The sequence below is a fragment of the Girardinichthys multiradiatus genome, chromosome 24 (genome assembly GCF_021462225.1).
Source record: "Girardinichthys multiradiatus isolate DD_20200921_A chromosome 24, DD_fGirMul_XY1, whole genome shotgun sequence".
Classification (NCBI taxonomy): domain Eukaryota; kingdom Metazoa; phylum Chordata; class Actinopteri; order Cyprinodontiformes; family Goodeidae; genus Girardinichthys; species Girardinichthys multiradiatus.
Window position 1 is genome coordinate 10,529,473 of NC_061816.1, and position 14,008 is coordinate 10,543,480.

The 14,008-nt window shown below is 39.3% G+C and overlaps 1 protein-coding gene across 1 annotated transcript; it reads left to right on the plus strand.

Moving 5' to 3' along the window:
- Positions 1–442: 442 nt before the first annotated feature.
- sox1b (SRY-box transcription factor 1b) lies at positions 443–2,454 on the plus strand. Its single transcript, XM_047354802.1, has one exon. It carries the CDS (start codon positions 723–725, stop codon positions 1,785–1,787), a length of 1,065 nt encoding a protein of 354 aa, XP_047210758.1. The 5' UTR covers positions 443–722; the 3' UTR covers positions 1,788–2,454.
- Positions 2,455–14,008: the final 11,554 nt, after the last annotated feature.

The window sequence follows — 14,008 nt, forward strand, 5'->3', positions numbered from 1 at the left end:
TCCCCAGTTTGGCTATTTATTATGCGTCAAGCCTGGATAATAACTGCCTACGTGGGAGTTTACTCATATATCTGTATGCATAAAACCAAAAATAAAGCAACTTTTTCCGAAAATTGTTCTACTTGAAACTGTATTCCTTATTAATAATTTAACGTAAATGGCACTTACACTTATTCGCTTTATTCTTTCAGCTTTTTCATCTCCTATTTACCTACAGTTTGGACTTGCTGCAATAAAAATGTTTCTTATTTCTAAGATGAAATATTTTAAAATACATATAAAGCGCCCTGTGTTCCTGACTCAGGTCGCTCTACATTTCTGGACTCAAAATTCGCTCTCGTGTCGTGTTTTTTTCTAGCTACGTGCGCAAAAGCGATGACAGAGGGAGTAATTTTTAGGTCTCGCGCTCCGACGTCACCAGAACCTCGAGCCCCTGCATGCAAATCACGTCTGCGCTCGCGCCTCTCCATTGGCCGCCTCGCGCTCATTTAGCAGCTGTCAGAGCGCGCGGCCCGGGCATGCTCCGGTAACTTTTCCCAGCAAGGCACAGCTTCAACCAAAGTCTGCTCAAACAAGTCCTTCTCATTCCTCCCAGCGCTGTGGATGACACGGAGGAGGAGGACGCTGCGGTTCTAGCTCTGAGTGGATTTCAGTCATCCCTCCGTGTTTTTGGAGGCTGAATGTTTCTGCCTGTTTGACTCTGTCCCACAAAGACGAGGTGAATGTACAGCATCATGATGGAGACGGACTTGCATTCCCCCGTGGTGCCCCAGACAAACCCATCCAACCCGGGGGGACATGCGGGAGGGGGAGGCGGGGGGCCCGCAGGGAAGGTCCCACAAGAGAGGATCAAGAGACCCATGAACGCCTTCATGGTGTGGTCCCGGGGCCAGCGGAGGAAAATGGCACAGGAGAACCCTAAGATGCACAACTCGGAGATCAGCAAGCGGCTGGGCGCGGAGTGGAAGGTGATGACCGAGGCGGAGAAGAGACCTTTTATTGATGAGGCCAAGCGGCTCCGGGCGATGCACATGAAGGAACACCCGGACTACAAGTACCGCCCGAGGAGGAAGACCAAGACTCTACTCAAGAAGGACAAGTACTCTCTGGCCAGCGGACTCCTCGGCTCATCGCCGGGTGTGGGGATGGGCGGCGGGCAGCGACTGGAGAGCCCCGGAGCGGGCCATGTGGGGGCCAGCCCGGGCTACGCCTCGCATGTGAACGGCTGGGCCAATGGGACGTACTCGGGCCAGGTGGCGGCTGCAGCGGCGGCGGCTCACGCCATGATGCAGGAGGCGCAGCTGGCGTACAGTCAACACCCGGGCAGCGGGGCTCACCCACACCATCACCCGCACCACCACCACCCGCATCACCACCCGCACAATCCACAGCCGGTGCACAGGTATGACATGAGCGCTTTGTCTTACAGCCCCATCTCAAACTCTCAGAGCTATATGAGCGCCTCTCCGCCGGGCTACGGCGGCATCACCGGCTACACTCACCAGCACCAGAGCTCCGGTGTCTCCCCTGTGTCCGGGGCCATCGGAGGAACTCTGGGCTCTCTCGTGAAATCTGAGCCGAGCGTCAGCCCGCCGGTTTCCACGGCACGTGCCCCGCCGCCATGCCCCACGGGAGACCTGCGGGACATGATCAGCATGTACCTGCCCACCGGCGAGGCGGCGGGCGATTCCTCCGTTCAAAGCAGACTGCATGTGCTCCACCCGCAGCACTACCAGAGCGGGGGCTCCGCTCCGGTGAACGGGACGGTCCCCCTCACGCACATTTAAAACGTCCACATGAACTGTAAGCACTGGAGACACAACCAAATATTTCCACTCTACATGCGGGCTCCCAGGACTGTAAATTATAGGCGGCTGCAGCCATGAAAATGAAATGTAATCACTTCGAACAAACGTTTTTTTTTTTTTTTATTATTATTGTCATTTTAAATCTCTTACAAGTGATGGATCTTTTTGTCTGTCCGAGTTGAAGGAAAGCGCCTCAGATTTACTGTCGCTCTCTGGAGCAGAGCATGCCAACTTCTGACGCGATTTAAATTATAATCCGTACATGCTGGTGAAGTTTAAATCTTATTTTATTCTCCGACATTTCGGTGGAGTTACAGACACCACCCGAGTGTTTGGAGGATGTTTTTGAAGAGGGAAGCGTATAATAAATGCAGAGCGGTGTGGGGGGGAGAAAAAAGTTACAGGTTGCAGTTTCAATTGATTTCCAGTTTTGATGCTTGTAAACATGTGAATCAGTGTAATTTGAATTTGTTCCTGTTGTTGTAAAATCTTGTAAATTGTGAATAAATAGGCCTAGTGAAAACGCTTTTATGCAACTGTATACATAATTTACAGAAAGCAAATCTACATTTTGCAGCTGAAGACGGAGCAGCGCTGAGTTTAATAAATTTTTCAAGATTTCTTTGTTTCTTGGAGAAACGTTACATTTTGTGTTTTTATTTTTCAGTCATTTGGAATTTAAAAAGAGGCCCATGCAAACCGTATTTGTTACCTGGTGCATTTTTTATATATATATATATTTAAACCTCACGTCAGTTGACCAGAATCAGAAGTAAATCAGGAGATGTTAAACTAAAATTATTCTAATAAATATTTCTTTGCACGACATACCTAAAAATAATTATGCTTTCAAAAGCTCGCATTTAGAAAAAAAAAAGACGATTTGATTTAATGTTGTTTTGAAAGGTAAACACTTGTTTTCTTTATTCATTTGTTTGTCATTCAGAAAAAAATATATATATGAAGGTTTTAGGAAAGCCTATACCTTGCCTAAAATAGCTTTGGGTGTTTATACACTATACTTCTTGTTTTTTAATTCCATATGTGAAATTGTAATATAATAATTTACGTTAACCGTGTCCTAGAGGATGATGCTTGTGATTCAGTAATTTCATATATGTTAAGTAAATATTAAAACATAATATACTTATTTTGCAGCTCATCTTGTACATTTAGAATGTGGAAAAGAACCAATATAATGCCTTTCATTAGATTTCTAGATATTTTTATTTTAGCCTTGCTTAAATATTTCAAAATCTTCTTTATATATTGATGACTCTTTAAAAATATTTTTATGTTAAACATTAACATTTCTAATAAGACTTGATTTTGCATTACTAACATTTTTCTATCCCTTCAATGCTGAGAACATGTACTCATCATTTGCATCATTATGTGCAGGATACTCAAACTTTGCACTCACACCCTTCTTGTTTAATTGTTCCCTCAGGCCAAACAGAGCATTGTTTTTCTTTTGCTACCTGCCTGCAGAATTGGGACCTCAGTAATCAAAACCTCAAGCAAAAGCCAATTTAATAACAACAGCATTCGGTGTTCGCTGCACTCATTTTTTCAGCCGGTCTCAGCTGGGTTCACCTTAAACTTATTCCCATCTGTGTTCCCCAAATCCTCCCCGCCTCCTGACATCCAGCATCAAGCGTTTGCAACTGTGTGTCTAATTGCCACGGCTGTTAAATGATTTCCTTCTTTAAATTTGATGGCTGAATCAGCGGAGGCCCCCGGGGCAGGGAGATGGGCATGAATGAGGGGAGCAAGGGGGAGAAGGCGAAAAGAGGAGGGGTTTTTGTGTTCGAGGAGAATGGGGATTAGTCTTGGTGTAAGCCGGGGCAACCAGAGGGTCATGGCTGACAAAAAGCCCCGCAAACAACACCCCTGGTTCTATCAGCCTAATTCCCACTCGGGTGTGAACCTGAAAAGGCCAGCAAAAATGTGAATCCAGTCCAGTGAAGCTGTGTGATGGGATGTCCTCAAGAGTAAACTGAAGATATTTCATTAATTATTTTAATATTTTAAAGCTAATGTCATGAATGAATGAATGAATGAATAAAGCTAATGTCAGGTTGTCAGAGCACTGCTCAGTAAATTGTTAGGAAAAAAGTGGAATAACTAGCAACTAAAACACCAAAGGGACTCCAGCTGCAAGTGAACACTGGTCCTGTAAACCTGTCCAGCACAGTCACATTTGTTTTCATTTAAAACAATCTGTCACCTCTAACACCAAGAAAAGCTCAGCCAAAAAATAAACATTGAATATTACATTTCTCCACTAAATCACACGGATTTGTCTCAACTTCAATTTATTTTAATATTACACAGAGGTGAACCTCAAAATACTATGTCATCAAAAAAGTTCATTTTTTCAGTAATTTAATTCAAAGAGTGAAACTCATACGTTCATTTGACACAAGTTGATACATTATGGTTTACAGCTAATGAACCCAAACTTTAGTTTCTCAAACAATTACAACATTACAAAGGGCAAAAAAGGGGTTTATAAAGCAAAACTGCCAGCTTACTAAAACGGGGTTTAGGTCACAGCAGTTTGCTGGCCAATCAAGCACAGCGACACCATGGTTCTTAAAGCAGGCGTTGCTACTACCAGTGTGGGCAGGTGCCAACTCCTGCTGGACAATCAAATCAGTATGTCCATAAAGCTTGTCATCTGAAGTAAGCATGAAGTGCCTCAAAATTTCTTGGAAGACATCTGCTCTGACTTTGTATTTGACAAAACACAGTGGACAAACACCCACATATCCCCAAATTACCAGTTACTGTGTAATTGTTTCACTGGACCTCAAGCAGCGGGGATTCGGTGCCTTTCCACTCCGACTCCTGACTCTGAAACCTTGATTTCTAAATAAAATGCATAGTAAAAGAGGAATTTGGACCACTCAGCAACAGTCCGGTCATTTTACTCCCCAATTTAGGTAAGATGGCTTCTGACATTTTACCATAAGGAAAGTCAGTCCCCGCTTTATGAATGTCCCCAAAACTGTTGAGTGGGCTTTGTTTCGAAATCCCTTCCATATTTGTACACCATTTTTTACCATATTTTTTCCTTCCACTTAACTTCCCATTAATATGCTTGGACGAAGCTCTCTGAACAGCAATCTTCTTTAGCAAAGCCCTTTCTTGGCTTACGGCCCTTGTATGGGGTGTAAATGACTATCCTATGGACAACTTTCAACATGTCTGTATAAAATTTCTTCTTTTATTTCTTGAGAAACTGCATTTGGATTAATTAGCTACAAGCCATAAAATTCAATATGGACTGAAATAAACACTTGAAATATATTACTGTTTGTAATGAATCTATATTATATTTATGAGCTTTTTTAACTGAATTACTGAAGTACATTTAAAGTTTGATAAATTTGTACTTATCAAGATGCAGCTGTATTTAGTTGAATTTAAAGTAATCTCAGTGCAGTTTATGAAGCTAAAGCCAAGAATTGTCCTCCCAGGTACTAAAAGCATTCAGGACCGGTTAAGCCGAGGCTAAAAGCAAAATGTTTGCAGCTTTTACACATAGCATGGTTCAGAAGGAGAACGTAAGCTCAGAATATTTTGACCTGGCAGATATCAGACAACTGGAACAAGATCGGAAAATATGTAAACAAAAGCAGGCAAATATAAAAAAAAAACCCAGATATTTAGATTTTATTTCTATTGTAAAGACCTTCAGGCATGTCTCTGTGAGGATGACTTACATTAACACATCTGCAACACTCAATTGTTTTTCTTTTCAGGTTTCAGACTTCAAAACACAACGCAGTGCAATTTCTGCCTAACATGCAATAAAACTTAGCATTTTCTTTGCAGTTCTTTTCATTTGCATGACTAATAATTCAGCAATTATTTGCACATATGTTCATATATTCCTAAAGAAGGAATTAAAGTCAAATTTAGAAAATAGCAACAGCTTTATAAATCAGTGCCGTATAATTTTAGTTGTGAATTTCACATCAAGCATGGAGTCTAACTGCTTCTTCTTTATATTTTTAGTATCTTTCCCAAACATATAAACTCACACAAAAAAAACAAGCAAGCCTATAAATAAAAAATTAAAACAGTCTTAACAACAAATATTTCATTAACATTCTTTACTAAGATATATATTACAGTTTCTCTCTCTTTTTGAGATACTTATATGCTAAGATCATTTTATGCTTTAATGTGTATTAAAAAGAAGTAAAAGATGTTTGACGCGTGTTTATGAGGTTTACTGTTTGAGCTTTTTTTTTGCATAAATGCATAAATATGATTCTTTGTTTCAGTATGTCAATTAAAATGGAAATTTTCAGAGTAAATATGATATAAGACATTTTTTCAACAAGCAGGATAAAAACGGTAGCTGAATATTTAATGATGATTCCTGCATATACTGTTTCTGGAGTTTGTTTTTACTTGCTAACTGTGATAAAACTTGGCAATAAACATGGTGCTGATAGGACTGTTTGATTACACATACCTGAATCTGATTATTAAACATTTTCATCATTTTCTTAGTTTGGCTCACTATAAAGAAGGTATGAAGAGACATTATTAAAGATTTCCCAATATAAAAACCTTAAGTAGGCCATTTCACATTTGTGTCACATTACAACCACAAAGTTCAGTGTGTTTTTTGGGGGGGACTTTAGGTGATACACCAACACAAAGTAGTGCATGATTCAGCCCCTCAGACTCAATACTTGGTGGAATATGTTTTTTGCTGCAGGTACAGCTGAGAGTCTGCTGGGGTATGTCTCCTCCAGAGATGCACATCAGGTGTCTGACATTTTTGCCCATTTTCCTTTACAGAATAACTCAGGCTCAGTCAGATTGAATGGAGAGTGTCTGAACATAAATTTTCAAGTCTTGCCAAAGAGTTTCAATCAAATTTATATCTGGACTTTGACTGGGCCATTCTAATACAATAATTCACATAAATATACTTTGATCCATACTATTCAATTTTTTCGCTCAGGTTATATGTTGAAATGTGACCCAGTCTCAAGTCTTTTGCAGCTTCTTACAGGTTTTCTTTATTTTATTTAGATTTTTTTTAACTTCATCCATCTTCCAATCAACTCTGACCAGCATACCTGGCCAAGCTGAAGAAAAACAGCATGATGCCACCACCACCAAGTTTTATGTTAGGAATGGTCTGTTCAGAGTGATGTGAAGTGTTATTTTTCCACAACACAAAGCAGTCTGCATGTAGGCTGAAAAATTCAGTTTTGATCCCATTTGACCAGAGCACCTTCTTCTAGATGTTATCTTTGTTCCCCACATGGCTTTTGGCAGACTACCTATGGGACTGGCTTTTTATAGTGGCTTTTCTCTTGACACAAGGCCAGATCCTGAGCTGTGAATCTCTACAGCTCTTCCAGAGTTACCATTGGCCTCTTGGCTGCCTCTCTGATCAACGCTCTGTTAGTTTAGGGTAAATCCGTGTTTTGGTAGGTTTGCAGTAAACCCCTTTAAAACGTATCCCCTGCCCTGCTTGCTGTGTTCCTTGGTCTTCTTGATGATTGCTCGCTAATGTCCTGCTCACAGCTCTGCATGTTTCAGACGCTTCCCTGGTTCATCACACCTGATTTCAATGGATGGAAAGGCTACTCTAACAAACCTCTGAGGCTTTCAGAAAACAGCTGGATTTATACTGATATTATATTTCACAAATGTGAAGTTTCACATGAGATTTTATTTAGGGTAATGAGAGTAAGGGGGCTGAATACAAAGGCGCAGCACACTTTATAATTGGATTCTCTTCTTCTACTACGTGTTGGTCTATCACATAAAATCCCAATAACATACATAAAAGTTTGTTTGTCACATAAGTAAATGTGTAAAAGGTGAAATAGTTTTGAGTAGTAGTAGAAGCTATTAGCAGAAGTAAATTTGATCAGGCTTATTATTGCATCTTAATGTGATGATTACATGATCACATTTGGCCTCACTGAAGCTCAGCTGAAATGAAACATGTCCATGTTCTAGTAAAGGTTCTAATCTTTGTCTGTGAGGAATATTCACAACTGATGTATCTGGTTCCAGTATGAGCGACACTGAACTCAGCACAGCCTGGTTTTATCCTCTCCTCATGTTTTGCTTGGCACATGTTTGGACACCACCGCTCTGGCATTCCCTCTCCACAACCGTGCGCACCTCCCCACGCCCCCATCCCGTGCGCTCCTGATGTCCTGAACGTGGATAATCGCCGTCAGTTTATCACGCCTCCGCATACTTGCCTGCCTCTTCTCCTATAAAAATCCTCACCTCTGTCGTTGGACCCGGTCCTGTCAGGGGAGATTATGGGGGACCGATTGCACAAGACTGAATGTGGCAAGAGGAGATTAGCCGGGGCGGCATAGAAAATAGCAACGGGGCCAACAGAGTCCTCGCGAGAGGGCCTTATCATGCAATTACACGTTGACACGTTTTAACCATTTTTCAGCCTCTTAATCCGAGGGTCCCCCTCCTCCCCTTTCCTCCCCCTTCTCTTTCCAAAAGCAGACCTATTGGTGCTGAGTGAGCCTCGCTGCTCTCCGTCTGACTCTCTCCATCAGCCTCTGCTGCTGGCTAAAAGTCTGCCTCATTTTCTCTGCCGAGTTATCAGACCCAGCTCATATCTCAAATCATCTAGAAAGAGGAGAAAGACATATGTTTATACAGCTATTACAGCTAAATCAGATATAATAAATTAGTAATAGGTTTCATTTTACAGTGTTACAATATTAAGATTATAACTAAAGAAAAGTTAAATCACAGGAAAAAAATTCATTCTTCCTTTCAGGTCAGATTAAATTTGACAATTAAAACATTTTAAAAACATTTAAACTTTTTTGTTTCATAGTTTTGTTTTTGGATTAAGACACACACGCAGTTCGTTGCAAAAGTATTCATATGATTCAATTTTGAACTATGCTACCCCATAATAGCTCTGGTAGCCTCTAACAGGTTTTCTTCCAGGATTACCCCGTATTTTGCGTCTCATCAATTCTGACCAGCTTCTATGCCCCTGTGGAAGAAAAGCATCCCCACAGCATGATGCTGCCACCATGCTTAATGGTGCAGAGGGTGTGTTCAGGTTATTAGTTTTGCACCTGACAGAGTTTTGCATGTAGGTCAAAAACTTAATTTTGATCTCAATTGACAAGAACACCTTCCTCCACATGTCTGCTGTGTCTCCTACATAGTTTGCAAACTGCAAATGGTGTTTCCTATCCCTGTCTTTCAGACAGCCAGAATTCAATCACTCATCTATAAAATCCAGATTTGTGGAGTGAACAACTAAGAGTTTCCCCACATGAGGTGTGGATCCCTGCAGCTCCTCCAGAGTTACCATGGGCATCTTGACTGATTCTTTGATTAATACTCTCCTGGCCAAGCCTTTTAGTGTAGGTAAAATGGCCCGTCTTGGTAGGTTTGCAGTAAACTAATCTTGCTCAAAGCTTCTTTACAACTTTATAATTGACCCTTCTACTGTGTTCCTTTGTCTTCATGATGCCGCTTGTTCACTAAAACCCAGAGGCCTTCACAGAAGAGGCCTATTTATAGTGAAATGTAATTTCACACAAGTTGACTCCATTTACTAATCAGGTAAAGATTAGAGCAAATTTCTATTTATTAAAGTTTTAGGTAGACCTATACCTTGCCTAAAATAGCTTTTTTGTGTTTATATTATATACTTACATTAACACAGTACCACAGCAGATAATGCCAAGTGATGAAGTTAGTTTTCATATAGGTTTAGTAAATATTAGAATAATATTAGATTTATTTTGGATCTCTTCTTGTTAATTTCAAATAATGAAGCAAGGCTAGGAGTATCTGAATAAATGGTCCTAAATAATTTTTTTTAATTTGTAAGAAATGTTCAAGATCTTGTGCCATTTCCTCCCACTTAACAGTAATGCACTACTTTGTGTTGGTCTACCACATGAAACCAGAACAAAAGACATGTAGGTCTGTATTTGTAACAGTTTTAGGGTCATATATATTTTTACTGCATTAAAAAAAACTATTAATGACTACTGCAGGCCATTTCTCTTACCTTCAGATTTATTTAAATAGTTAAACTTTTGTGGATATTTGTTTTAGAAATGCAAATTTTTTACTTCCATATTTTCCTCTAAATGTTCAGTAACTCTAGTTTATTTGTCTTCCTGATCTGAAAAATGTGTGCCATTATACAAAACAGTGTTATTTATGTTTTCTATTTTACAAAGCTTGAATATTGCAGATATGACCCAAAACAACTTTTTTGTTACTACAAAATAAAATAATGAACTAAAATCCTACAAAAGTAACAGTTATAACAAAAGGTGATCTTGCAGAAGCATAAATAAATTACCACAGAGCTCCATGTTGATTTTTTACTGTAAATCCTGTTGTAAATTCCCAGTCCACATCCTGTATTCAGAGAGAGACCTTTATGGAAAAGAATTATAAAGTAAGCCCAGCTCCTCTAGTGAACTAAGAATAATCACAAATATTCTACATATCTTCTCTTTTTGATAATTTTGATCATATGAGCAAAAAATATCTCATGTGAGGTTCCTCAAGGCACCATTCTCAGACCACTTTTATCTTATATGCGTCCCCTAACTAAGATTATTGAGTGCTACAGCATTTCTCATACGAATGCTAATAACACTTAACATTATATTTAACGTGTCACCAAATGACGATAGTCTACTGCATTCACTGAGTCAGTGTGTCCCTAATATTAGTGAGTGGCCGGGTCAGAATGTGATCCAATTTAACACAGAAAATACAAAAGCCACTAAGTGTGGTCCCAAAGCTGCCAGGTTACAAATAGGCACTCAGCTAGACTCAATGAGGCTAAAGACCAAAAGATACCAACGTGTCATAAAAGATTTATGTCTGAATTTGAACAACCATATTAACAAGTTCCAAACTGTCTAAACAAGTTCTACTATCTTGAAAACATTGCAGGAATAAAGGGTTCCTGTTAAAATACAACATGGACAATCTAATGCATGCTTTTATTTGCAATTGGTTGGATTCTTGTAATAGTGTATTTGCCAATCTCTATAAAAATGAAAAACATATTTAATTGGTCATTCAAAATGCTGCTACCAGAGTCCTGACCAACACCAGGAATACAGATCACATCACAACAATCCCTAAATCGCTGCCCTGGCTCACTGTTTGTAAAAGGATAGTTACAAATCTTGTTGATGGTCTGTAAAGCACTATATGGTCTTTAGCCTAAATATATTTTGGAGTTGCTGGTCAGGAATATACCATGTAGGTCACTGAAGGCCTGCTCGCTCAGGGTACCCAGGGTTCAAAGGGCAGGCAGCATTTAGTTTTTATGCTCCTCAGTTCTGGAACAAACTGCCTGAAATCTGATGATGTGCAAAAACTGTTGGATAAGGACTGAAAACATTATTGTTTAGTGCAACTTATAGCGAAAGGTCAAATGTTATTTTATTGGTCAATTTTCATCATTTCTTAGCTATTTTGTATTTCCATTTTAACATTTTTAAACTACTGCTTTATTTTATAATTCATTAAATGTATTTCTCATTTTAAATGTATTTCTTTGTAAAGAACATGAACTTGAGTATGAATGTGGTTATATAAACAAACTTGCCATGCATGCTTCAGAATAACAAGGCCACACAGAACCATGAGGGGACTACTTGTGGCCTATTTAAAGGGATTTTGTAGCAAATTACAGTGCCCAGCCTGAAACCACATCCAGATGCTTAAAACTGGACAATCATCCAATTATGACCATTTACTTAATATGAAAAATATCATAATTGAAATGAAAAAGCTCTTGATAAATGAGTAGATAACTGGGTATTTAGTTGAGGATACAGTAGAAAGGGAACTGTCCAGGTGCTGAAATTAACAACGGCTAGTCTTCCTCAGATTTAACTGCTTTGCACCTTCTTTTAAATCATTTCTACAAAATTAAGAACAAATAAGTTTTGGAAATGAATAACCTAGGTTAAAAGCAGAAAAGAATACTAAAACAAAATGTGTAGAAAAAGCTTTTTAAGATGTCAGTGTGGTGGTTAGAAAACTTTGCACAGGTCAACTGAAAGCAAGAAAAGCTTCACCATCTCTACCTTTAAATCAATTATAGATGCGGGGGCAAAAGTGAAGTCTTGTCAAGTCAATTACCTAAACACCATGGTACTTTTCCTGGAGGGATAGGGCACTCTGGAGAAGAAAAGAAAAAAAAGCAGGTGAGAGAGGAGGAAGGAATGGAAGAGAGCAGGAAACACTAACATGATTACAACTGTAGCTCGGGCTAAGGTAATCACCGCAGTTAAAAGGTCTCCTGCCAGCCCAGAGGCCAATGAACCGCTCTCTTCCTTTCACCTCTACAGAGGGGGGCTCTGTCATTTGCAGATTGCAGGTGAGATCTGGTTCACATCTCTCCAATCTCCTACCAGCAGACTAGTGGCCAAAAACACTGGTCAATTAGTGCCATTCATCAGCAATAAGGCTGACGGGAAGTTTTTAACAGCAAATTGTTCACATATTCAGACTTGAAAGTCTTAAAAGTCAAAATGTGACACTTTTAAACCTCTAGTGGAATTAAAAAATATAAAAGGGATATACATAGGAGAAATTATGGTTTTCATATCACTTCAGGCTTCACATCGTCAACTGAGAATTCAAAATATTTTAGTTGAATTTTTATGTTATAGACTAACACAAAGTGGTGAAGTGGATGAAGAAAATACACAGTTTTCCATTGTCTTTCATAGAGGAAGCTATAAAAAAGTGTGGTGTGCATTTATATCCAGCAGCCCTTACCTGGAACTCCTAAAAAACATCCAGTGCAACCACCTGCCTTCAAAAATCACCTAATATTAAATTAAGTCCACTTTTGTGTAAAACATGAAGACCATTGAGCACATCAGACAGGTCAGAGATAAAGGTGTTGGAGAAGCATAAAGCAAGGTTAGAAAATGGAAAGAGTGTGGTACAATTGCAAACATACCAGGATATGGGTATCCACCTAAAATAATTGGCTTAAAAAGAACAACATTTATCAGAGAAGCAGTCAGGAAGCCCATGATAACTAGGGAGAAGCTTCAGAGATCCACAGCTCAGGTGGGAGAAACTGTCAACAGGACAACTATTAGATGTGCACTTCACAAATCTGACCAATGTAGGGTGGCAGGAAGAAAGCCATAAGAAACCCTCTTTAGAGTTTGCCACATGCTACGAAGGAGACACAGCAAACATGTGAAAGAAGGTGGTCTGGGTCCAGATGAGACCAAACCCAAACTCACAGTAAATAGAAACCTGAACAGATTCCCCTTTTTGTTTGCATATCTTTCAGCCACTGAACATATTTTTTACATATAAAGGAAATGCTTAGACGTCTTCAGCAGGTAATCTATTTAAATATATATTTAAGCAAAGATTTTTCATGGAAATTAAATGTATCTTGATTCACACCCACTATTATACAAGCTTTTGACAAATGTTCTTTATGCTACACAGTGACCGTTGACCTCACCACTGTTTGATCACTCGGCAATTTAAATATAAGGGATGAAAAAGCAATGACCTTGCTGAAACAAATACAACAGGTCTTTTGGATTAAAAATAATTGCATCATATTAAAAGGATTTTAAAGCATGCTTGAAATTTGTAATTTTCTGAACAGATTTACACAAAAGCCCCCAATATGTTTCTGATGCAAAAACAAACTTCAGCCAAAATGAATTTACCATTTTCCTGAGAACAGTAGGAATGAATGCACACTGTTCTGCAATTAACTGTGAAACCTCTACCGGAAGCTCATGTAGTCATTAAAACATTGACCTCTGGTAGTTAAGGTAAGATGCAGGGCAGAAAGCCATTAGCTGCACTCTTTTGTCTGCCAGTGTTTTTTCTTTTTATGCCTTTTTTAAAAACGGGTCTGGTTATTAGGAAGGAGCTTGGCGTTTGGACTCACCACATCTCAGTGTTTTCCTTTTTGCAATTCCAGAAATCTTTCATTGCTCATCTCTGTGCAGCAACATCAAAGGTGTATCTTTATATAGTGTGAACTTCTGAAATACACAGCTTCAGATGTGAGCTTCATTTAGAGAAACATATGTCAAATATAAAATGTTGTATAAAATGTTTTTGCTCTAGGCCTCAAAGACTGAAAGATCTAGTTCGAGACACTTTCCTCTACTTTACCAAGCTGA